The 24027-nt window shown below is 55.0% G+C and overlaps 1 protein-coding gene across 7 annotated transcripts in view; it reads left to right on the top strand.

Moving 5' to 3' along the window:
* FRMD6 (FERM domain containing 6) overlaps nucleotides 1–24027 on the top strand; it is a 43333-nt gene that overhangs the window by 16401 nt on the left and 2905 nt on the right. For 2 of the 7 annotated variants that reach the window (XM_085581038.1, XM_085581039.1), the window contains 11 exons: nucleotides 14524–14709; nucleotides 15685–15775; nucleotides 15915–16057; nucleotides 16655–16731; nucleotides 18567–18753; nucleotides 19689–19844; nucleotides 20416–20481; nucleotides 20570–20638; nucleotides 21318–21492; nucleotides 22866–23201; nucleotides 23294–23419. In XM_085581038.1, coding sequence (XP_085437164.1) covers nucleotides 14611–14709; nucleotides 15685–15775; nucleotides 15915–16057; nucleotides 16655–16731; nucleotides 18567–18753; nucleotides 19689–19844; nucleotides 20416–20481; nucleotides 20570–20638; nucleotides 21318–21492; nucleotides 22866–23201; nucleotides 23294–23419 — 1525 coding nt within the window. In that variant the 5' untranslated portion in view covers nucleotides 14524–14610. Of the gene's footprint in view, nucleotides 1–5429; nucleotides 5553–7476; nucleotides 7596–14523; nucleotides 14710–15684; nucleotides 15776–15914; nucleotides 16058–16654; nucleotides 16732–18566; nucleotides 18754–19688; nucleotides 19845–20415; nucleotides 20482–20569; nucleotides 20639–21317; nucleotides 21493–22865; nucleotides 23202–23293; nucleotides 23420–24027 lie in introns of those variants that run through there. The other 5 variants (XM_021538452.4, XM_085581036.1, XM_085581040.1 and 2 more) reach the window with 5 other exon arrangements.

Below are 24027 nucleotides of genomic sequence, written 5' to 3'. Positions count from 1 at the left end.
GCACGGTGGTGGGGATGGGATGGGATGGGATGGGATGGGATGGGATGGGATGGGATGGGATGGGATGGGATGGGATGGGATGGGATGGGATGGGAACCCTTGTGTCCTTCTGTGGTGGAGTTGGATTTTGGGTTTTAGTTGGAGTTTAGTTTGCGTTGGAGTTGGGTTTTAAATTATGGGGATTAAATTTAATGATGGGGAATTATTAAATTTTTTGTTAGTTATTTTAAAATCTTTTAATTAATTAAATGATTAAATGATGGGGAAATCCTAATTTGACTGGCTGAAGCTGTGAGAGTTCCACTAGGTTTACGTTGTGGGATCTCCAGTTCTCCCAGTGTGAACGTGGTGCTGGTCCGTGACCCCTCGTGCCCAATCCATCCCTGATGTTGCTGCACTTTGCACAGAGCAAACCCAGCCCTGCCCCCCTGACCTTCTTGGCCCATTTTCCCCAGCTTTATCCCAGATCCACCTGATCCACCCTGGATCAGATTTGGAGCAAAACCTTCAGCTTCATGACCTCATTCCCAGATTTCCCCTTGGCTCCTGCCAGCTTGTAACCAAACCCTGCTGCCATGGAAAATCCAGGTGTGCACGGAGCAAGGAGCTGGATCTCCAGGGTGCCAGGGGGGAATGTGCCCCTCACACTTCCTCCTTTGGAGCACTGATGGATGCCCTGGCTCTTCATAGTCTGTCACCACCAGAATTTTTAATTTTTTAATTTTTTTTTTTTTTTCCAGCAGAGAAATTCCCAGTTTTCCTCCCACCCCACTGAGGGGTGGGTTCTTTGATGTCTTGTAGGTCGGGGCTGTGGGTGACCCCCTGAGGGGGCCCTTGCTGGGGTTTTTCTCCCGTTTCAGCAGCCCAGAGGCATCTGCCCCTCTGTCAGATGGGATTGGAATCATGGAGTGGTGCTGAAGCCGGAGAACAGACGGGCTAAAAATATTCCCCCGCTCGCTCCTGTGATCTTTCCTCCCCGTCTGCCCCTCCCTGCTGCCCTTTCCTGCTTCACACCACAATTCCATGGGGTTGCAGCAGCTCTGGCAGGCTGGGAGCAAACTCTAGGAATAACCCCCAGGCCCAGAGGCACGAAAAAACCATTTGGGACCCCCACAAAACAGAAAGGATGGGAGGGGGTGAAATGGGCTTTTTAAAGAGAGAGATGAGGGTGGATTTAGGAATGGGGCTGTGGGAAGACCATAGAAAATCCCTGCCCACCTCAGCCCCAATTTTCCAATATTTTGGGGATAAACCCCAGCTTGGTGGCCCGGGCTGGGTGAGGAGCTGGGGGGGTTGGTTTGGGGGTGATCCCGCCTTTCCCTCTGGCCATCCCGAGGAATTTCCCGGGCTCCAATCGCATCCCTGCTGCTGCTGAGGAGGATGCTGGGCTGGGGGAGCTGGAAATACCTGGGGCTAGATGAGCAGAACGCCCCGGATCAGCTCTTCCCTGCTGGATGCACAGCTGGATTTCCTTGATCGTTCCAACACTTGGGGATTCAGGCTGGATTTTCTCCTTTTCCAGCCTCGCTGGGTTTAAATCTCAAGCAGCTCCTTTTTATTTTCATCCTTGCCGGCTTCCCAGCAAAGGCTGGGCATGGTAAATACAGAGGGGGATTTTTGGGGGCCAGTTAAATGTAGCAGCATCCTCCCTCGGCTAAAATCGGATGGAAACAGCTCCCCTGGGAGCATCCCCTGAATTCCCGGGGGGCCAGGGGTGGTTTGGCTTTGCCCAAATTCCAGAATGCTCAAGGAGCCATCCCGCTCTCCACCTGGCTCCTGAGCTGGGGTGTCCCCAGGCCACTCCCAGGGATGCTCCCCCTTCCCCAGCACCATCCAGGGCTGGCTCCTGCACGCTGGGCATCGGTTTTCCCAAATTTCAGCTGGGATGGATGGAGCTGGAGCTGGGGCAAAACCCCTGAGGAGGGGTCCCAATGTGTGCTCAGGCTTTTCGTGATTGATTAGTATTATTAATTTTATTATTAACTAATCAGCTCAGGCGTATTAATTCTATGCTCAGACTTTTCATGATTGATTATTATTATTAATTTTATTATTAACTAATCAGCTCAGGCGTATTAATTCTATCACATTCAAACCAAATTGAAGCTGAGGTGAGATCTCTATGAATTGGGTATTTGAGATCTCTATGAATTGGGTATTTATGGCCAAAAATCAGGAGGAGTTCTCCGAAAAAGCCCAGGAAAAGCTGGAGAGGGTCCCTCCACCCTGTGCTGGGGGGAACAGGGACTCGCCCAGCCCAGCCTGGGTAGGGAGGGAGGGAAAGCTTCCTTGGAAATCCCCGTGAAATGCAGGAATGGAAGTGAGGTCCAGCTCCTCTCTGGAGTTTATAGCAACGCTCCGGCTGTTGTGGCTCCGCGCCGAGGATTCTTTATTTAATTTCTTCCCCTTATGGGCTGAGAAACCTTCCCAGCCCCAGCACAGCCCGCTCACAGTAGCTGGGATTTGTTTTCCTCTCTTGTCCAGGGAGGAATTTCTAAATCCCAGCTGCAGCCAGAGCTGGAATATGCTGAGTTGGAAGGGGCCCATCGGGATCGTTGTGATGCTGTGCCAGGTGTCACCGAGCAGCGGTGACACCCCTGTCCCCAAATGCACCCCACAAGGCTTGTGGCCAGCACCGAAATCCCTGTGCTGCTGCTCCAGGGTAAATTTTCCTAGCAGGACATCCCAAAAATCCCTAGAAACGGGTGCTGGGCACTGACAGCAGCAATCCTGGGTTGGCACAACTGATGCATCAGCCTTTGGGAAGGGAATGGGATGCAGAGATGTGTTGAGCTGTTATTTTGTTGCTTTTGGAATAATTTTTGTGCCCGAACAAAATGCGAGGGACGCTGTGAGATAAGAGAGCTCCCACGTCTCCGTGGCTATCCCTGCCAGTGACAATGCCAGCATTGAAATCCTGGGATGGGAAACACTCGCCTGGTGATATGCAGGATCACAGTGAGCTGCTGCTGCTTCCTGTCCTTTCCATCTAAAACACATCCAGCATGAGAGAAATCCGTGTATTTTATGGGAATGATATTTTCAGTCATAACCACACCACCTTTATATTTTTGGGGGTTTTTTTAAAATTTTTTTTAATCTTTTAAATTATTATTATTTAGGCCTAGAGATGCAAAAAAAAATTTAATATTATTTAGGGGCTGGAGATAGGCCTATAGATGCAAAAAAACACCCAAAAAACCAAAACAAACAAACAAACAAACAAAAAAAAAAACCAAAAAAAACCACCCCAAAAAAAAAAAAACAAAAAAAACCCACAAAACCAACAAAAAACAAACCCACCCCAAAATAATTCACTTTTTTTTTTTCCATTTCCCATCTGTGGTTCCACTCTTGGGATCTTTGAGGGAGATGAATTCCAGGATTGCGAGAGAAATGTCACTTTTGGGACTCTTGGGGTTTTTTCCTCTCGCAGGAGAGGAGAGGCAGAGCGGACCCTGGCTGAGCTCCATCTTTCCGAGCTCTCCCCACGCTGCAGCCTGGGATGGCTTTTCCTGGACCTTCTCCCCCGGCCCCGGGAGCATCTCCCGTTGCAAGGAGCCGGGATTTTTTTCCTCCCCCCGGCTCTGGAGCGGCGTCGCGCCCGCGCCATCCACGTCGGTGTTTATACATCGCCTCGCTGGCATCCCAGAGCTCTTCCTGCTGCTTTATTTAGCCTCTGCGGCAAGGCAGGCGCTGGGTTCCTGCATCCCTGTGCTCCACAGGCCTCGGCATGGCGCTGGGATGTGCTCAGCAGGACCCACTGGTCCTCCTCAGCACCGCAGCAACGGGGCCGGGTCCCGCTTGGGCCGCCCCACAACCCGAAAAATGATTTGTGGCTTCGGAGAAATCGGCCAAAGGGAGGCTTTGCTTGGCTGGCCCCCCGTGTTCGCTGCAGGGTGGGTGTTTCCAGAGGGAGTTTTTTGGGGGAAAAAAGGGCATTTCTGGCTGGAATGACAGGCTCTGCTTGGACAGGATGCTCTCCGTGCCCTTGGCAGTGGCACCAGTGGCTTTGCAAGGACTCGAGCAGGAGCTGTGGGGTAGAAAGCCTCTCTCAATTCCAGCTGGCATGGACAGGGGGATGAGAGGGAGCCCAAACCCGAGGGATGCCCAGCCCCAGCTCTGCAGAAAGCCAGGTTGTTTTTTGCCACGGGGAGAGCGGCGCGTTGGATTCCCAGCGCCGGTGCCGTGCGCTCCCATAATGTAATTACCCAGCAGGATCTGCTGAGCTGCAAACAGATTTCAGCAAGGAGTGTCAGGGTGTTCACAGCAGAGCTGCTCTTTATTTAGGGCTGGGAACAAGCGGCTCCTCTCTCCCAGAGGCTCGGAGAGACTGCGGGGGCCGAGGCGGCCTCGCAGGTCAGCCCGAGAAACGCCTTTAGACAGTTAAAAGTGAGGAATAAATAACTCCTCCAAAAACAATCTCGCCAGATGGCACTTCTGAAGGAGGAGATGCTTTGCTGCTAATTTATGGTGCTGCTGCTGTTGCTATTCCGGGCCTGGGGTCACCTATGGAGAGGGATCCGTGCGTGCATCAGCCCCAAAGGGTGGCCAGGCCTCGCACGAGCGAGCCCCACTCACCTTCATCCAGCTGCTTGTGGGGGATTTAATGGGAATGGGGTTTAATTCTGCTCCTGCCTCAACCTGAATCTTAAGAACTGGGATTCTCCGATGTCCAAGGGCTGGGGATGCTGGGATGGGTGTGGGGTTCCCCTACACAAGAGAGTTGGGACCCCCCCAGAGGACATTTGAGTCCCTTCCCTGGGAGATCCTTGAATCCCAGGGTTGTTTGGATTAGAAGAGACCTTAAAAACCATCTCGTTCCAACCCCTGCCATGGGCAGGCACACCCTCCACTGTCCCTGGGTGATCCAAGCCCTGTCCAGCCTGGCCTTGGGCACTTCCAGGGATCCAGGGGCAGCCACAGCTGCTCTGGGCACCCTGTGCCAGGGCCTCCCCACCCTCCCGGGGAAGGATTTCTTCCCAATATCCCATCTATCCCTGCCCTGTGACGGTGGGAAACCATTCCCTGTATCTAAACTCCTTCTCCAGTCCTCTTGGAGCCCCACTGGAAGAGGCTGTGAGGTCAATCCAACCCCCAGCTCTCCCAGCCCTCCAGAGCAGAGATTCCCAACCCCCGGAGCATCCCCAGCCGGTCCCCTCTGCAGGATGCTCCGCTCTGCTCCCGGGCACCTTCGGGCGGCTCCATCCCGCAGGGACGGAGCCCGTGTGCCCTCCCAGGGGACGCGATGCTCAGGCTCTTCCCCGAGCCTCCTCCGGGGCCAGCACTCGGCTCTCCCGGCCGGGGCCACCCCTCTCCCGACCCCTTCCCCGCTGTCCCGGGCACGGCGCCGGGGCGGGAGGCGGCGCCGGTGCCGCTCGGGGCGGTGCGGGGCGGCCCGGGAAGGGGCGGGGGCGGCGGGATGGGCTGGGCCGGGCTGGGCTGGGCACGGCTCGGCTCGGCACGGCGGGGTTCGGCACGGCTCGGCTCGGCACGGCTCGGCACGGCTCGGCACGGCTCGGCACGCAGCGCGCTCCCGCAGCCGCAGGTAGGTGCGTGCCCGGCGCCCCGCACCGCGCTCCCGGCTCGGCTCAGCCCGCCTGCACTCAGCCCGGTCCCGCTCCGTTCCGCTCGCCCCGGCTCGGCCCGGCCCGGCTCGGCTCGCCCCCGCGGGGCCGTGCCGCGGGTGGGCCCGGCGCGGCCGCTTGTTGCGCTCGGGGGGCGAGTTGGAGCCGGAGCGCTGCGAGCGGCCCCGGCTGCAGGAATGCGAGTCATTTCCTCCGCCCGCCCGCCCGCGGGAGCTGCGGCTCCGCCGGAACCCCCCACGGCCCCCACGGCCCCCACGGCCCCCACGGCCCCCACGGCCGCGACACGGCCACGGCCACCCCGGAGCCGCTCCGGCGCTGGGCGCGCTCCAGGGGCGCGCTCGCCCACGGGACCCCTCGCCCCTGGGTCTGAGCCGCCCACGGATCTCCTTGCCCGCTGGGTCACATCGCCCACGGGTCTCGCTCACCCGTGGGCCACGTTGTCTCCTCACCCACGGGTCTCGCTCACCCTTAGGACCCTTTTCCGTGGGTGGCGCTCACCCACAGGTCCCCTTGCCCACGGGACGCGTTGCTTTCAGGTCGCACTCACCCGCAGCTCCTCTCAGCTGTGGGTCACCGTCACCCACGGGTGCCCTCATTCCTGGGTCACGGTTGCCCCGTTGGTCCCCTTGTCTCTGGGTTACACTCGCCCACGGGTCACTTCACCCGTGACACCCTTGACACTCACCCCCAGGTCCCCTCGCCCATGGGTCCCCTCATTCCTGGTTCACGGGTGCCCATGGGTCCCTTTGTCCCTGGGTCACACTTGCCCGTGGGTCCCTTTGTCCCTGGGTCACAGGTGCCCGTGGGTCCCTTTGTCCCTGGGTCACACTTGCCCATGGGTCCCCTCATTCCTGGTTCATGGGTGCCCATGGGTCCCTTTGTCTCTGGTTCACGGGTGCCCATGGGTCCCTTTGTCCCTGGGTCACACTTGCCCATGGGTCCCCTCATTCCTGGTTCATGGGTGCCCGTGGGTCCCTTTGTCCCTGGGTCACACTTGCCCATGGGTCCCCTCATTCCTGGTTCATGGGTGCCCGTGGGTCCCTTTGTCCCTGGGTCACACTTGCCCATGGGTCCCCTCATTCCTGGTTCATGGGTGCCCGTGGGTCCCTTTGTCCCTGGGTCACACTTGCCCGTGGGTCCTCTCTCGCCCTGGGTCTCACCCACAGGCCCCCTTGTCCCTGGGCCACACTCACCCCACTGGGTCCCCTCACCCATGGGTCACACACCCCACTGGGTCCCCTCACCCGTGGGTCCTCTGTGCCTATGCCAGCTCTTTTCTGTGCCTCGTGGTGACCCACAGGTCCCCTCAGCCGTGGTTCCCATCTCTTGGTTCCCACAGCTGTGATCCTCTCATCCATGGATCCTCCTGGGTCACAGCCACCTCTGGGACCCTGTTATCACCGGGCTCCCCTCACCCTTGGGTGCCCCCCACCCCGTGGACGTGCTCTGGGTGCCAGCTGCTCGCTGGTGGTGTCACCCTTGGCCCTCTCCACCAGGAATGCGTATCCCTGCCACGTTCTGGCAGCAGCCAGGATAAATCCATGCAGTCCTAAGCTGGGCTTTATCTGACCCGGTGCCCTGGGGGCAGTGGGGAGATGGGGCTGAGCTTTCCCAGCACCATCCTCGGTGTTCCTGTGTCCTTTGACTGGCCCGTGGGAGTGAGGCACATCCCGACCCTGCCCTGCCCCTGGCCCCCTGCCACCTTCCTGCCATCTCCCATTCCCGAATCCTCCTCTCCCTGCTCCTCTCCCAGTGCCTTTCTGGCCATCAGGATGTTTCTCCCTCTCAGCCAAACTCTGCTTTTTCCAGAGGTGCTTCCGCGTGGCACCGATGGAGCTTTGCTGCTCTGCCTAATTCTGGGCTGCTTTGTGTTGGTGTTTTTCCACAGGGCTCGCTCTCCCTCTCCGAATCTTGGATAGAGCTGGGATTAATTCGAGCTCTCTTGCCTGAAAGAGATGTTCCGTTTAAAATTCCCAATCCCGAAGGCATATTGGAGTTTGGTTCTAGGTACTGGATTTTTTACTATCGGTTTTTAAATGGCTTTCTTTTCTTTTAAACTGGGTTTAGTCAGGCTCTTTAAACCCCGAGTCTGTAAGCAATTATTCCATTACATGAAAGTCAGGACGCTGAGAAAGATTAATTCAGACCAGATGTAAAAATAAATGGGAATTTGAAATTAAGATGATGTCAGTTCCCTCCTGCTAAAAAAAAAACCCGGCAGCCTTTGGACTCCAGATGGAGTATACAAACCATGGCGCTGGTTAAAATATCTGCCTGCTCCTTAATTGAGTTTTATGCTGTTTTTTTTCCCTCCCCCTTGACTGAAAAGTGGGCTTAGGATATTTTTCCCAAAAAGCTTTCCCCGATTGCGGCCGGGGCAGGGAAGTTGATGGAGGCTGTGGCGTGGCTGAGGAGCTTTCCCAGCTGGAAAACTGGAGAGCGGCGCTGCTGAGGGCCTCTGCCTGCCCCAGGATTAAAAAAATCAGGAACTTGCTTTGGCTTTGTTTTGCTGGATTTGGAGCTGGAGGCGAGGACGGGTCCCTGCCACAGAGGGCAGCAGGAGCTCCGGATAGTCCAGGCATGGGTTTGAATTTTTGGCATAAAACGGAGCTGGTTTTTGGGTTCTTATGTGTCTGCAGAGCACTTTGCATCCCATTTTTCCCCCCTCTGTGTGCAGCAAGCACTGCACATCCCCCAGAGCGGGAATGGGTTTGGAGCCTGTGAGCGGGATATCGAGAATGGGGCTCCCCAAAAGTGCCTCCTACTGGGAAGGAAGGGTTTGCCCAGGGTCAGAGCATCTTGGGGATGTGTTGTTGTAGAAAATAACGTAAACATTTGTCATTGCATATTATTAATATTAATATTTACGTGGCATTATTAATTATTTAATATTATATTGTTAATTAAATTGAAAATACGACTTTAATTTCTAAACAGGGAGCTCCGTGGTTTGGAGACTCAGGGCTGTGCTTTCTGTGCTGCAGGGATTTGGGATGGTGACTCTGGCCCTTGGGGCTGCTTTGTGGTCCAGGGATCCCGCAGCCAAATCCCAAGGGATTTATGGCAGCTGCTGCTGGTGTGGGCTGCAGCCTGCCCACGGAGAGGGGAGCAAAGGCGATGCTCCACATCCATGGGAGTGATGCCTGTCATCCTGGGAGTGGGATCAGAGCTCTGGGAGCTTTGGGCTTGTTGGTGCTGGAGGATGGTTCCTAAAATGCCTGGGAATGCCGTGGCACAGGCTCTGGAGCTGGGCTGCCCTGAGCACGACCCTCTCCGAGCCAGTCTTGATATGGTTCTAATCCCAGAGACTCAGGCAAAGTTTCCTGGAAGGAAATCGGATGGAAGGGGCTGGTTCTGGAGCAGAGGAGGGAAGAGGAAGAGCAGGCGTTGTCCCTCCCCTCCCTGGAGCCCTTGCCAGGAGAAATCCATCTCTGTGTCCATCCCTGGCGGAGGCAGGGACGCTTTATTTATATTTTAGTGCTCCAAAGTCAGGGACTGAAGAGGCCTGGGGTGGCTCTGCTGTGGGTTGGATGGAAAATCAGCTCTTCCAGGCTGGATTCTGCTCCGTGCATGACAAGATAGGCAGGGCAGCAGTTTCCTGAGCTGCCATGGCTCAGCCCGTGTTTCCCCCTGGAATGTGATGTCCCGTGGGGCTCATCCCTAGCAGGAGGGGACATCATCCCGTTTTTTAGGATGATCCACGTGGCTCAGCCATTCCTGCCCATCGCTGTTGTCCCACTGCAGTAGCCAAGGGGGAGGAGGATGAGGAAGAGGAAGAATGTTGAAGAGGTGGAGACAGGCGAGCTCCTGGAGGAATTTTCCTTGGAGAGGTTTTTGGATACCCCCAGCACTCGGGGGCACCTTCTGGGGCTGGTGGGGGTTGGCCCCCAGCTGCCCAGGCTGAGCTTCCAGCATCCAAATAGCTTTTGTGGTGGATGAAGTAATGGAATATTTATAACCGAGTCCTTTTTCCCAGTGAAGGTCTCTTTCATCTGCCTCTCTTCATTAGGAGGAAACTGTTGAGTTCATGAAGAATTGGAGACAATTTTAATTACGGGGCAACCGCAAGCGGGAATTAATCTGAGTTTTGGGTTCGGAGAAGCAGCATTAAGGGCCGGCCCTAAAACTTGTAATAACAGCTCTGTGCATACCTGTGCCTGTGATGTGGGGTGAGACCCACTCCAGACTCTTCAAAACAAGAAATTCCTGCCCCGTGAATTCATCTTCCCGTCTCGCCCTGCGCTCTGGGCAGCCTCTGGCTGCGGGATGGCCCCTGCCTACGTGTGGGTCCTGGGCTGGATCCCTTCCCTCCCCCTGGGGTGCTTCAGGAGGGCTGGAACAAAAGCCTGGAGGTGGGTTAAAATCAGGGAATCGTGGAGTTATTTAGGTTGGGAAAGACCTCTAGGATTGTAATCAACCATTCCCCCACCGCTAAGCCACGTCCCCAGGTGCCACAGCCACACAGCTGTTAAATTCCTCCAGGGATGGCAGTGCCTGACAGGGCTGCATTTTTTTGGAAAGCAGATATTTTGGCGAGGAGGGATGGATTTGGTCGATGGATAAATGGACAGGATCTGCCTGGAGGCTCTGGATCGTGGCTGGGTTGAGCAGGGGTCACTGGGATTTCTGGTGGGTACCACAGAGGGACAGACCTGACCCAAACCCACGAGGATGGAGATTCATCTGCTTCCCTTAAATCCATTTAAATCCACGGAGAGGGAAAAACGCTGCCCGTCCACCCAGCCTCGCTTCACATGCACGGAATCTGGAAGAAAACCCCACCTCAGCCAGCAAGTTCAAACGATGTTCAATCCCCACCCTGGAATTGCATCCAAATTTCTGTTTCTGACAAGAGCCTGCTCCAGCACCTCCATCTGAACCAATCCCGGGCTCTGCCTGCCCTCGGATGTGTTTGCAGGACCTCAGGATGAGCAAATCCCTCGCCGAGTCAGCAGTGCCAGCCCTGGCTGCTTTTCCCAGGTTTTTTTGCAGGATGTTTTCTTTGCAGCCGAGCTTTGCAACGGGATTTATCCCATGGCATCAGTGCCAGGGAGGGAGACAATATTCCAGCAGCCTGGGCCTGGAAAACACGGTGGATCGAGGAATTTTCGCAGCTCTGGAGTCATGAGCAGTTTGCGGTGCCTTCCTGTGGAGTTTTAATGCTCCTCTCCCCATAGCAGGGAAAACATGGCTGGAAGACCTGGATCTCCTCACTCTGCTGATCCATGCTCAAGTCCTCATTCCCAGTGTTTTTTCCAGCTGACTTTGGATGGAAAACCCTTTGGAAGCCTGCCCGGGGTGGAGGTTCCTGCTTGGAGCGTGGGGTGATCTGTGTCACCCCCTCTGCTGCGGGGCAATCCAGAGGGGCTCTCCCTCCAATCCAGGATTTTTCCAGCTTGGAGCTGGGGAGGTTGGGTTAGATCTTTAAAGGTCCTTTCCAACTCAAACCATTCCATGCTTCCATGTTTGTGCCTCCTATCAACACTTCCTCTGGAGCAGCAGTGACTCGGCGAGGGCAGCGGCGCGGGGTCCCAGGGAATCAAAGCCGACATTGTGGGAATGAGCAGCAGATGCTTGGAAAGAATTTGCCGGCGTCTGGCCGGGGCTGCTGCAGGCACAGCACCCTGGAAGGGGCTTTGTGTGTCCCCTCGCTGAATTCCTGCAGTTTTCAGGGCTGCCAGAGCCCCTGGGAAGCACCTGGAACTGAGGGAATCTCCATAGGGACCGTCCCTGTGTGGTGGGCTGATGGAATGTTCCCGTTCAGCAGCAGGAGCTGGGATGTTTTCTGTACAAACACCAAAATTTACGGTTTGGGGTTGGGTGTTTTTTTCCCTCCGTCCGTGCTCTGCTGACGCCAGCTCATGTGGTTTAATCCCTGGTGCTCTGGGATCAATCCAGGCTGCAGGAGGAGCAGGAAATGCAGTGACTGGTGTGGGGCTGAACAGCCCCAGCATGCCTGAGGGGGACAGGACAAGAGGGAATGGTTTAAAACTGGCAGAGGGCAAGGTTAGTTGGGATATTGGGAAGGAATTCTTGGCTGTGAGGGAGGAAGGAGAGGCCCTGGCACAGGCTGCCCAGAGGAGCTGAGGCTGCTCCATCCTTGGAAGTTTTCCATGTTGGGCAGGATTTGGAGCACCCTGGGACAGTGGAAGCTGTTCCTGCCCGTGTCGGGGAGAGAATCCCAGTGATGGATTCTCCAGTAGCCCAGCAGTGGGTGCTGCCCGTGGCTGGAATTCCGAGCCGGCTGCAGCCCACGGAGTTGCCACGGGAAGAAGCTCTCGGGACTTTTGAGACTTGAGGGACTTGAGGATCCTGTGGGTGGGAGCAGGACACGGGGGTGCTGCAGGAGCCCCGGGACACGGCTGCTTTGCTGGGAGCTGCTTTGCTGGGAGCTGCTTTGCTGGGAGCACGGCTCCTCCCCAGCCCAGCCCGTGCAAGTCGCATCACGCCGGTGCCCGGGAGCTGCCGGCACCCGGCCGGGCCGTGCCAAATTCCTCCAGCCCCGTTCCGTGCCCGCCGGGATCTATAGTGAGCCCTGGCACCAGCCCGGCTGCGGCGCTGCCGGCTCCCGCACGGAGCAGCCATGGAGAGGTGCCAGGCACGGCCACAGCGCAGAGCTGTGGGGCAGCGATGCACTGCACGGGTGCTCCAACTCAATGCATGGGTGCCACAATGCACGGGTGCAATGCGTGGATGCACGTCTGTGCTGCATGGATGCAGTGCATACCTTGCCGTGATGTTCCAGCTCAACGCATGGATGCCATAATGCATGGGTGCAATGTGTAGGTGTAATGCATGGCCATGGATGCAATGTGTGGATGCCGTGAGGTTCCAGCTCAATGCGTGTATGCCACAATGCATGGGTGCAATGTGTAGGTGTAATGCATGGCCATGGATGCAATGTGTGGATGCCGTGAGGTTCCAGCTCAATGCGTGTATGCCACAATGCATGGGTGCAATGTGTAGGTGCAGTGCAGGGATGCAATGCGTGGATACCATGAGGTTTCCCAGCACAATTTGTGGATGCCACAATGCAGTGCTGTGATGCACAGGTGCACTGCATGGATGCCACAATGCTTCAAGTCAATGCATGGATGCCACAATGCACGGGTTTGATGTGTAGGTGCAATGCATGGATGCACGTCTGTGCTGCATGGATGCAATGCATAGGTGCCATGATGTTCCAGTTCAATGCATGGATGCCATAATGCATGGGTGCAATGTGTAGGTGCAATGCATGGGTGCATGGATGCAATGCATAGGTGCCATGATATTCCAACTCAATGCATGGATGCCACAATGCAGTGCTGCAATGCACAGATGCAATGCATATCTGCCATGATATTCCAGCTCAATGCATGGATGCCACAATGCGTGGGTGCAGTGTGTAGGTGCAATGCAAGGGCAGGTTGCATGCCTGTGCTGCATGGATGCAATGCATGGATGCCATGAGGTGCCAACACAAATTATGGATGCCACAATGCAGTGCTGCAATGCGCAGATGCGATGCATATCTGCCATGATGTTCCAGCTCAATGCATGGATGCCACAACGCATGGGTGCAATGCATAGCCAGTTTGCACGTGTGCTGCACGGATGCAATGCATGGATGCCATGAGGCGCCAACACAAATTATGGATGCCACAAGGCAGTGCTGCAATGCGCAGATGCCACCATGCATGCTGCAACGCACACATGCACTGCACGGATGCCATGAGGCTCCAACTCGCTGCGTGGATGCCACAGAGCACGAGTGCAATGTGTAGGTGCAATGCATGGCCAGGCTGCACGTCTGTGCTGCACAGATGTAATGCATAGGTGCTGCAGTGTTCCAGCTCAATGCATGGCTGCAGTGGAAGACCGTGATGCACACAGATGCAACGCAGAGAATCCGTGATGCACCACCGCCATGCCCGGACGCAACGTGCAGGTGCAATGCATGGCCAGGACGCAGGCATGCAACGCACCGGTGCAACACACGGCCGCAATGCACCATCCCAAGGCACGAATGCAGTGCACGGATACAATGCATGTTGGAAATCCAGAATCCACGTTGCATGGACACAACCTCTGTGGTGCAGCCCCGGGGCGCCCTGGCCGTGGGAAAACATCGCCTCCGGATTTCCCAACTTCTGCAAAAACCCCAGGAACCACCAACAAAAAGTCACCTCGGGCCACTTTTCCCCATGCTGCTGCACAAATTCCAGGCTTTCGGAAGCCAAAGGCGCTTCCTTTTAGACCGAAGCAAATATTTGGTGACAAGGGAGCCACTCTGCTGTCTGGGTGCCAGCGTAAATCTGGGCTAGGAAAAGGCTGAACTAGGTCAGAGTTTGAAGTCCATCCTCATGGTGTCATGTGAGAATTCGTGTCCTTGTGCATGGTGGGGTAAAAAGTGCTTTGGGAATAATACTCATCCCCGGGATGAGAATTTCCTGGGGTCAGTGTTAGGATGGGTTTGTTGGCTCTGAAAGGCAATTCCAGTCTGCAAATCCCTGTTGGTGCTTGGATTGTTTTATTTCACCCCAGTAAAGAGTCGGAACTGGGGGAAAGGATGTTGGAAGGGATCTGGGGATCCTCTTAGCTCCCCACAGCATTTCCTTGCCTTTGCATGGCTGGCAGGAAAATTTCCCACTTCCAGCACCGCTCCTTGCTGGCCCAGCCGGGTTATTCCCAGAGGATAAACTTCTATTTATTTTAATTATGCCAGAAAAGCCTTTCCTGAGGTTTTTTTTTAATCAAACTGCTGGCTCAGGTTTTTTTGGGGCTGGGCCAGAAACCATGGGGTTGGCTGTGTTGGGGTGGCTGTGGTGGGGTGTGCTCAGGGTTTTTGGGGGACACCCCGAGCACGAGCCCACACCACGGGGGTGTGGGTGGGAAGGATGGGGGATGCAGAGGATGCCATGCCCAGGGCTCATCCCCCTTTTTCCCCCCGCAGGGATGGCGCCCGCGGAGCCCGAGGCCGCCCCGGCCCGCCGGTGAGGTGCCCCCCACCGCCCACCCCGAGCCCCCTGCCCAGAGCACGATGAACAAGCTGCCCTTCCACAACAACAGAGTCATGCAGGACCGGCGCAGCGTGTGCATCTTCCTCCCCAACGACGACTCCCTCAACATCATCATCAACGTAAGGAAGCCTCCCCTCCCGAGCCTGACGTGTCCATCCCCTCCCCGGGGCTGTGTTTGCATTCCCTGGGTTTGGTTTGGAGCCTGCCTGGCCTCGCCCTGCCGGGGAAATGCACACGAGTTATTCCCCTGGAGGTTGCGGCGGTGGTTTACGCTCTCCTGCGTCTCCTTGGTCCATGTGGTGCTGGCAGCAGCGGGGTTTGGGGAGGGTGACCTGCTGCTTGGCATCCCACAGCATGGCACGAGCCCCATTCTTCAGCCCTCACCCCACTAATCCCTTTTGGATGCCTCTTCAGCCTCCTCCAGCCCAGGGAATTAACAGGAGGGGCTTTGGCTCCGATTGGGATGGGGCACTGAATGTGAAATTCCCCCACTATTTGTTTTGTTTTGTTTTGTTTTTAATTCACCCCCACCCAATTTTGCATTTGAGTCATGAAAACGTTGAAATTCCTTTCAGGACTTAAAGGGACCTTATAAAAAAGATGGAAAGAGGTTTGGAAAGAGGCGGATAATGATAGGATAAGGGGAATGGTTTTAAACTTAAAGAGGAAAGATTTAGATTAGATAATCGGAATAAATCCTTGCCTAGCAGGGTGGGGAAGCCCTGTCACAGGTTTCCTAGAGAAGTTGTGGCTGCCCCATCCCTGGAAATGTCCAAAGCCAAGTTGGGCTTGGAGCAACCTGGGATAGTGGAAGGTGTCCATGGGGTGGAATGAGACTGTCAATGTTCTGATTTCTGCCCCCAAAACATCTCCCCAGTGCTGGGTTCCTCCACCACCCACTGCTCTCGAGCTGCCCCCTGGTCCTCTGAGCATCCCACCCCTGGCAGAGCTCTGGTCCAGGCTTTTGGGGACTCCCCATGGAGAGCTGAGCCCCACAGCCCATCCTGTCACCCCCCATCCTGCTCGGGGTCCTGCTGAGGGGTTTGGTGGGCACAGATGCAGCCAGAGCTCATTGAAGGCTTTTTTTCTTACAGGTGAAGATCTTGTGCCAAGAGTTACTGGTGCAGGTGTGTGACCTCCTGAGGCTGAAGGATTGTCACCTCTTCGGGCTCAGCGTCATCCAGAGTAAGTCAGGGGCTTAAGTGTGAAAATTAACACTTCTGGTGACGAGGAGGTCACAGTTCCCCACTCCCCCCACACTCATGGGGCATGGTGGGAGGCAGGGGACACGTGGGGATGCTGATGCCACCTCTGTCCCTCCCAGATAATGAGCACGTGTACATGGACCTGGCCCAGAAACTCTACAAGTACTGCCCCAAGGAGTGGAAGAAGGAGGCCAGCAAGGTCAGCGGTGAGGTCTTGCATGGAGAGCTGACGGCAGTAAGGCCACCTCTGTCCCCGTCACAGGTCACTTCCAGGACCCGGGAATGCTGCCAAGGGGTGGGGGGGCATCTAGTCAGTGTGGGGCTGGGGGGTGGATGTGCAAAACCACAACCCTGGGCTTGTCACTCTAAGTGCCACCGTGTGCCCCAGCTGGGGGTGCGTCCTCCACGCTCCATCCCTGGAGATCTGGGGGTTTTTTTCTCTAGTTTTCTTTTCTTCCCTTATCCTTCAGCAGAATTTTTGAGCTCCCTTCTTCCAAATTCTAAAATCAATGTGGGTTTTTTCTCCCTGAAGCACCTTTTCATTCTTTCAGTGCTGAGGGGTGGTGCCCAGGCTCGAGTGCTGCTGGATGATGGCCTGGGAGAGGGAGAGCAGCAGTGGAGGTGTTGCAGAACTCCTGGGCTTGTCACACCCAGCCTCTTTAAATCCAAATTCCCTTCATTTCCAGCATTTTATCTGGAAAAAACGGGTGCCAAACTCTTAACCGAGGAACAAAAATGCCATCGGTGGCGTGGTGGGCAAGGGGTGGTTGTGACAGACATGACCCCAGAGAGATGAGGTGAGGGGCTGGGTGTGATGCTGGGATCCCCCTGAGATTCCTGAAAACCTCCTCCATTCCAGGGGATCGACCAGTTTGGCCCTCCCATGATCATCCACTTCCGAGTGCAGTACTACGTGGAGAACGGGCGGCTCATCAGGTAGGGCACGTCCCAAAATCTGGGGCTGCTCCTGGCTGGGTGCTGGGTGGTTTCTCACAGGGGCAGGTGGGGACACTGCCCCCAGACAAAGCCTTTTGTGGGGTGGGGTGTGGCAGGAGCATTCTTGTCTCTCTCAGGATTTTTTTGTAGGGGAGTATTGTAAGTGCAGGTGAATCCAGTGGGAAGAACTGATGATGTCTGACTCCATTCAGAAGGCTGAATGATTTCTTTACTATAACTATGATAAAATACATTAATATACTATTTAAAGTAAGATACTAAAACTACAAACCTACTTGTTCTAACTATATCTCTAACTCAACTCATGACCTTCTCTGAGAATCCAGCCCCAGTTGGGTTGGGTTGGCCACCAGGCTCAAACAATCCTCACCAGAATCCAACCAAGCAATCAACCCAGGGAAACAATTCTCCAAACACATTCCACATGGGAAAAACAAGGAGCAGAAATAGAAATTGTTTTCTCTTTCATTTCTCTCTGTGCACCTCTATGAAAAATCCTGAGAGAGAGAGAGAAATGTGCTGCCACAGAGGAGCACAGAGAGAAGAAAGGGAAAATGATTTCTATTTCTACTCCTTGTTTTTCCCATGTGGAATGTATTTACAGAATTGTTTACTCAAGGTGATTGCTTAATTAGATTTTAGTGAATATTGAGCCTGATGGCCAGTCCAACCCACCTGTGTCTGGACTCTGGCGAGAGGGTCACGAGTGGTGAGTTAGTTAGATATAATAGTTTAAAAAGTAAATATATAGTTTTAGTATCTCCTTTAAATAGTATATTAATGTATTATAGCATAGTTATAATAAAGAAATCATTCAACCTTCTGAACTAGAGTCAAACATCATCATTTCTTCCCACCAGGTTCACCTGTGTTTACAATAGTGGTGTTATGGTTTGATACTGGCACCATGTGTTTAGGGGGGATGTGTTTAGGGGTTTAACACAGCCTGATTTGCACTGACCCACAGCTGAGTGGGAGCTGCAGCTCCTGCTTGGGGATAAAACACTTCCCACGGCTTTGGGGACACAGTGGCACCTGCACAGACTTTTTGAGGAGGTTATTCCACCTGGCTGGTGAAGTGGCTTGCAGAATTATAACAAATAGGGAAGAGGGAGCAGAACCCTTTGGTGATCGCTCCCTGAGTGTGGGAATCCAGGGCTTCCCTCTGGCTGCCCTGGCAGGTCTGGGACCCTGGCAGGGGTCAGGAACCCCCTGGACAGAGCCCCCAGAGACACTGGCTGTGATCTCTGCCCATGGAAAAGAGTTTTCAATCTTACAGGATCAATTACCAGCTCTGAGTGTTTGATATCAGTAATAATTAAGTGTGGCACGGGTGCAAAAGTAAAATTTTAGGATTCTAGATGAGGGGTCCAAAGGGGACAAGATGGAGGAAATTGGGTGTGCCTTGTCCTTTTTCTCCTTCTTCATGCCCTCCATGTGTCACTGTGGTGTTGGCATTTTTCTGTTGGTTCAGGCTGGGGACACACTGTCCAACGTAGGTGACAGATATTGGCACGTTATTGTAAATCCAGCCCAGGGAGTTTCTGGTATTGAATGTTTGTCACATCCCACTGAGGGCAGAGCCCCACACGCTGCCCTGCAGGACAGAGCTAGGCAGGGCAGCAGAACATGTGAGAGATAAACAGAATAAACAACCTGGAACCAGCACAGACCAATGATGGCTTCTGCTTTGGCAGGGGGCTGAGAGACAGAGACTTTTACAATCTCAGAATCATCAATAGCACAGATTCTGACACCTGGGGGCTTCCCAGCGGGTGTCCCCTGGGTACTCAGTGTCCCCTGTCCCTCCACAGTGACAGGACAGCTCGGTACTACTACTACTGGCACCTGAGGAAGCAGGTGCTGCACTCGCAGTGTGTGCTGAGGGAGGAGGCGTATTTCCTGCTCACGGCCTTCGCCCTCCAAGCTGACCTGGGGGACTTCAAGAGGAACAAGCACTACGGGAAGTACTTCGAGCCCGAGGCTTATTTCCCTGCCTGGGTAAGACATCCAGCTGTGCTCCCTGCTCTGGCTGCATCCCGGGTTCATCCTGCTCCTAAATCACCTGGTTGCTGTGGGGGTGGAAGTAGCTGCGGGTTGGGGTTGCCGTGGGGCTGGTGGGGAGTTCCCTGTGAGCTGCAGGGATGCTCCTGGGGGATTCTCTGTGGGCATTGCTCCACCAGCAGCAGGTGCAGCCCTTTGGGAACTGGTGGCTGGTCCCTTTGGGAACTGGTGGCACGGAATCTCACAATGGTTTGGGTTGGAAGGGTCTTAAAGCTCAGCCCGTTCCACCCCGTGCCATGGCAGGGACATCTTCCACTATCCCAGGTTGCTCCAAACCCTGTCCAGCCTGGCCTGGGACATTTCCAAGGATCCAGGGGCAGCCACAGCTTCTCTGGCTAGAACCTCACCACCCTCACAGGGCAGAATTCCATCCCAGTCTCCCACCCATCCCTGCCCTCTGGCACTGGGAGCCATTCCCTGTGTCCCGTCTCTCCACCCCTTGTCCCAAGTTCCTCTCCAGCTCTCTTGGAGCCCCTTCAGGTGCTCAAAGCTCTCTCTGGTGCCTTTTCTTCTCCTCCCCAACCAATTTTCTTGGTTTTGTCCCAAAATCTGTCTGTTTCTCCTTTTTTCACACACATCCCTGAGGAGTGGTGGCCCTGGGCCTGCGTCCCCAGCCACGCAGGGACTCCGTGTGTGACTCTCCCCGCCCCAGCACAGGTGTCACCATGGCATGGCCACATGGAGCACACTTCCCAGCAGGAAATCCTGACAAGGAGCCACTGGCTGCCGCAATTATTTTATTTTTGCTTGGATGCCTCTAGAGCAAAGCTCCAATTTGCCCTTTTCCCTTGGAACCAGCACTCCCAGCAGCCAGCACCCGGCCCTGAGCGAGCACGGGGCAGCTGGAGCAGCTTCTGTCCCCCTCCAAACAGGTGGTTGCCAAGAGGGGCAAGGATTACATCCTGAAGCACGTCCCCAACATGCACAAGGACCAGTTTGCCCTGACAGCCTCAGAAGCCCATCTCAAGTACATCAAGGAGGCTGTCAGGCTGGACGACGTGGCCGTGCACTACTACAGGCTGTACAAGGTGAGCCCTGGCCCCGTGGCTGTTGGGATGTGAATTTTGGGAATGCCCTGCCTGAGAAATACATGCTGCGTTTTTTGGTTTTTCTCCTGGCTTTTTTGTTTGGTTTTTTTTTTTTTTTTTTTTTTCTGGGAGAGCGTGGGGTGTTTTAATTGAATCCCAGAATGGGTTTGGGATGTAAGGGAGCTTAAAGCTCATCCAGTTCCACCCCTGCCATGGACCTTCCACTATCCTAGGCTGCTCCAAGCTGGCCTCGGACACTTCCAGGGATCCAGGGGCAGCCACAGCTGCTCTGGGCACCCTGTGCCAGGGCCTGCCCACCCTCACAGGCCTTGCTGACATCAAAGGGGTGCTGAAATCAACAACAGGGATCATTTCTTCCTCACGTCTAATCTAAATCTCTTTTAGTTAAAAAGCATTTTCCCTTATCCTGTCACTTTCCACTTTTAATTTGGCACATTAATCATAGAGTGGTCACTGGGGTGATTGTGGGAGGATCCCTGGGCTGAGGCGGGGTGGATTTAACCACTTCATGCTGCAAATTGTGTATTTGAAAGCATTTTTTCCCCCTTAGGACAAAAGGGAAGTGGAGGCCTCGCTGACTCTGGGGCTGACAACACGGGGCATCCAGATTTTCCAGGTAGGTGACAGAGTGAAGGTGATGGCTCAGCTCAGCTCCATGCCCCTACCAGAATCCTCAGCCATGGCTCCCTCTCCTCTTTTTGCAGAACCTGGATGAGGAAAAGCAGCTGCTCTACGACTTCCCATGGACAAACGTGGGGAAACTGGTGTTTGTGGTGAGTGCCACCATCTGCACCTGGAGCACTGCTTCCAGCTCTGGGGGAAGCACAGGAAGGACATGGAGCTCTTGGAGCAGGTCCACAGAAGGCCATGGAGATGCTCCATGGGCTGGACCACACACCATTTCCTATAGAGCCAGGCTGGGAGAGCTGGGAATGTTCCCCTGGAGAGGAGAAGCTCCAGGGAGAGCTCAGAGCCCCTGGCAGGGCCTGAAGGGGCTCCAGGAGAGCTGGAGAGGGACTGGGGACAAGGGATGGAGGGACAGGACACAGGGAATGTCTCCCAGTGCCAGAGGGCAGGGATGGATGGGAGACTGGGAAAGAATTGTTCCCTGTGAGGGTGGGGAGGGTCTGGCTAGAGCAGCTGTGGCTGCCCCTGGATCCCTGGAGATGTCCAAGGCCAGGCTGGACGGTTCTTGGTGCAACCTGGGATAGTGAAAGATGGAAGGGGGTTGGACTAGGTGGTTTTTAAGGTCCTTTCCACCCCAAACCCCTCTGTGATTCCACGATCCCCAGGCAGGGCATCTCCTGGGCTTGGATGTGGGCGTGGGACGCTTTTGCACTGACCCGCAGCAGGCGATGACTCCCTGTGGGGTTACCCAGGAGCTGCAGCAGGACTGGGTGACACCTGGAGCATTGTCCTCTGCGGGGCTGATGCCTCCCTTGTCCCACGCAGGGCAAGAAGTTCGAGATCCTGCCGGACGGGCTGCCCTCGGCCCGGAAGCTCATCTACTACACGGGCTGCCCGCTGCGCTCGCGCCACCTCCTGCAGCTGCTGAGCAGCAGCCACCGGCTCTACATGAACCTGCAGCCCGTGCTGCGCCAGGTCCGCAGGCTGGAGGAGAACGAGGGTAGGTGTTCCAGGCCCCAGGCCCACCAGGACAGCCTCCCACAGGCTCTTCACGCCCGTAGGAGCCGCTGGTTCTTCTGCTTAGGGGTGGGTGTGAGCCCTGCTGCCGTCCCCGGTGTCCCGGCACAGCTTTCCCAGTGTCCTTCATCCTTGTGAAAGCATAAGGTCTTCTTCTTCTTCTTTCCTCTCCTGGTCTTCTCTTTCTCTTCCTTGTCTTCCCCTTTCCCCTCTTCCTCCTTTTCTTATTTGTTGTTCTTGTCCTACTCTTCTTCGTCCTCCTCATCTGCCTCAACGTCTTCCTCTTTCTCATCCTTTTCATCTTTTTCTTCCTTGTCCTCATCTTCTTTCTTGTTCTCATCATTATCCTCCTCTTATGTTTTCCTCCTCCTCATCTTCTTCCTCCTCATCTTCATCCTACTCTCCTCTTGTTTTCTTCCTCCTCTTCCTGTTTCTTTTCCTCCACCTCTTCCTTTTATTTCTCTTCCTCTTCCTGCTCCTCCTCTTCTTGCTCCTTTCTCATCTTCCTTTCTGTTCTGTATTCTTCTCTTTCCTCTCCTCTTCTTCCTCCTCATCTTCTTCCACCTTGTTTCATTGTCTTGCTCCTCCTCATTATCTTCTCCCTTCTCGTCCTCATCTTCTTCCATCTCATCCTCATCTTCTTCCATCTTGTCCTCATCTTCTTCCATCTTGTCCTCATCTTCTTCCATCTTGTCCTCATCTTCTTCCATCTCGTCTGCATCTTCTTCCATCTCGTCCTCATCCTCTTCTATCTCATCCTCATCTTCTTCCTTTTCATCCTCATCTTCTTCCCTCTCATCCTCATCTTCTTCCCTCTCATCCTCATCTTCTTCCATCTCGTCCTCATCTTCTTCCTTTTCATCCTCATCTTCTTCCATCTCATCCTCATCTTCTTCCATCTCATCCTCATCTACTTCCATCTTGTCCTCGTCTTCTCCCTTCTTGTCCTCATCTTCTTCCATCATCTCGTTCTCATCTTCTTCCATCTCATCTTCTTTCATCTCATCCTCATCTTCTTCCATCTCGTCCTCATCTTCTCCCTTCTCATCCTCATCTTCTTCCTTCTCATCCTCATCTTCTTTGTCCTAATTTATTTTCTTCTTTTCCTGCTCCTCCTTATTTTCTTCTTCTTTCTCTTCTTCCTCCACATCTCTTCCTCCTCCCCTTCTCCCTCCTCCTCCTCTGTTGGAGGAGGTGGCCCACAGGAGGTGTGGAGGTGTGGAGCTCCTGCCCCACCTCCCTTACTGCCACCGGGACAGAGCCATCTCCAGCTGTGCCAGGGTGACAATTCCTCCCAGGGGGTGCAGTTTGCCCCGGGGGTCGTGGCAATCACGCTGATTCCGTGCCCCCCTGCAGAGAAGAAGCAGTACCGGGAATCCTACATCAGCGACACGCTGGACCTGGACATGGAGCAGCTGGAGAAGCGCTCGCGCGCCAGCGGCAGCAGCGCCGGCAGCATCCGGCACAAGCGGCTGTCCCGGCACTCCACCGCCTCCCACAGCAGCTCCCACACCTCCGGCATCGAGGCCGACCCCAAACCCCGGGAGACGGGCCCCGAGGACGGGTTCTCCAGCGCCGGCGCCCACCGCAAGCTGAAGACCTGCAGCTCTATGACCAGCCACGGCAGCTCCCACACCTCCGGCGTGGAGAGCGGCGGGAAGGAGCGGCTGGAGGAGGATTCCCAGGATGACGGTGAGGCGCCGCCTTGGCTTGGCCCGTCGTTGGGTTTGGAGGGTGCTCTGAAGGCTCGCGGCTGACTTGTCCTCTCTGCTGGTGTCCGGCAGAAATCGAGATGCTGGTGGATGACCCCCGGGAGCTGGAGCAGGCTGGGGAGATGGAGGTGAGCCCCGACATGTGCGTCTACATCACCGAGGACATGCTGCTGTCCCGCAAGTTCAACGGGCACTCGGGTAAGGTGGTGGCCGCTGCTCTTCCCAATCCCCCGGTGCAAGTCACGCCTTTGGGAGCTGGGATGAGATGGTCTTTAAAGTTTCTTCCCACTCTGGTCATTCTGTGGTTTTTTGGTGTTTGGCAGAGCAGAGTTAGACCAAGATGTTCATTTGGGATGCTGGGAAAAACTGTTCACCCAATGGGTTGAAGGAGAGATGGGGTAAAGAAAAGAGGAACCTGTCTCAAGTTCTGCCAGGGGAGGTTTGGATTGGATATTGGAGAAAATTTCTTCCCTGAAAGGGCTGTCCAGCCCTGGCACAGCTTCCCAGGGCAGTGGTGGAGTCCCCATCCCTGCAGGCATTTAAAAGCCACATGGATGTGGCACTTGAAGACATGGCACACTGGTGGCCTGGGCAGTGCTGGCGAACAGTTGGACTCCATGATCTTCTCTGGAGCTTTGCTTGCACCCAGAAAGTCACTTGCAGCTCTGAGCTGGGAGCTACTGGGAGGTCCTTGTGGGTGCCAGGCTCCCTGGGAGCAGCTTTGGATTTGCCATTTTGAGGCAAATTTGGGATGCTTTGCAGGCAACGCCGTTTGCAAGTGGAGCTGTTGGGCTGAAGGCACCGCA

The sequence above is a fragment of the Lonchura striata genome, chromosome 5 (genome assembly GCF_050655825.1).
Source record: "Lonchura striata isolate lonStrDom1 chromosome 5, ASM5065582v1, whole genome shotgun sequence".
Classification (NCBI taxonomy): Eukaryota; Metazoa; Chordata; class Aves; order Passeriformes; family Estrildidae; genus Lonchura; species Lonchura striata.
This window is presented reverse-complemented; position numbering and strand designations above follow the sequence as displayed.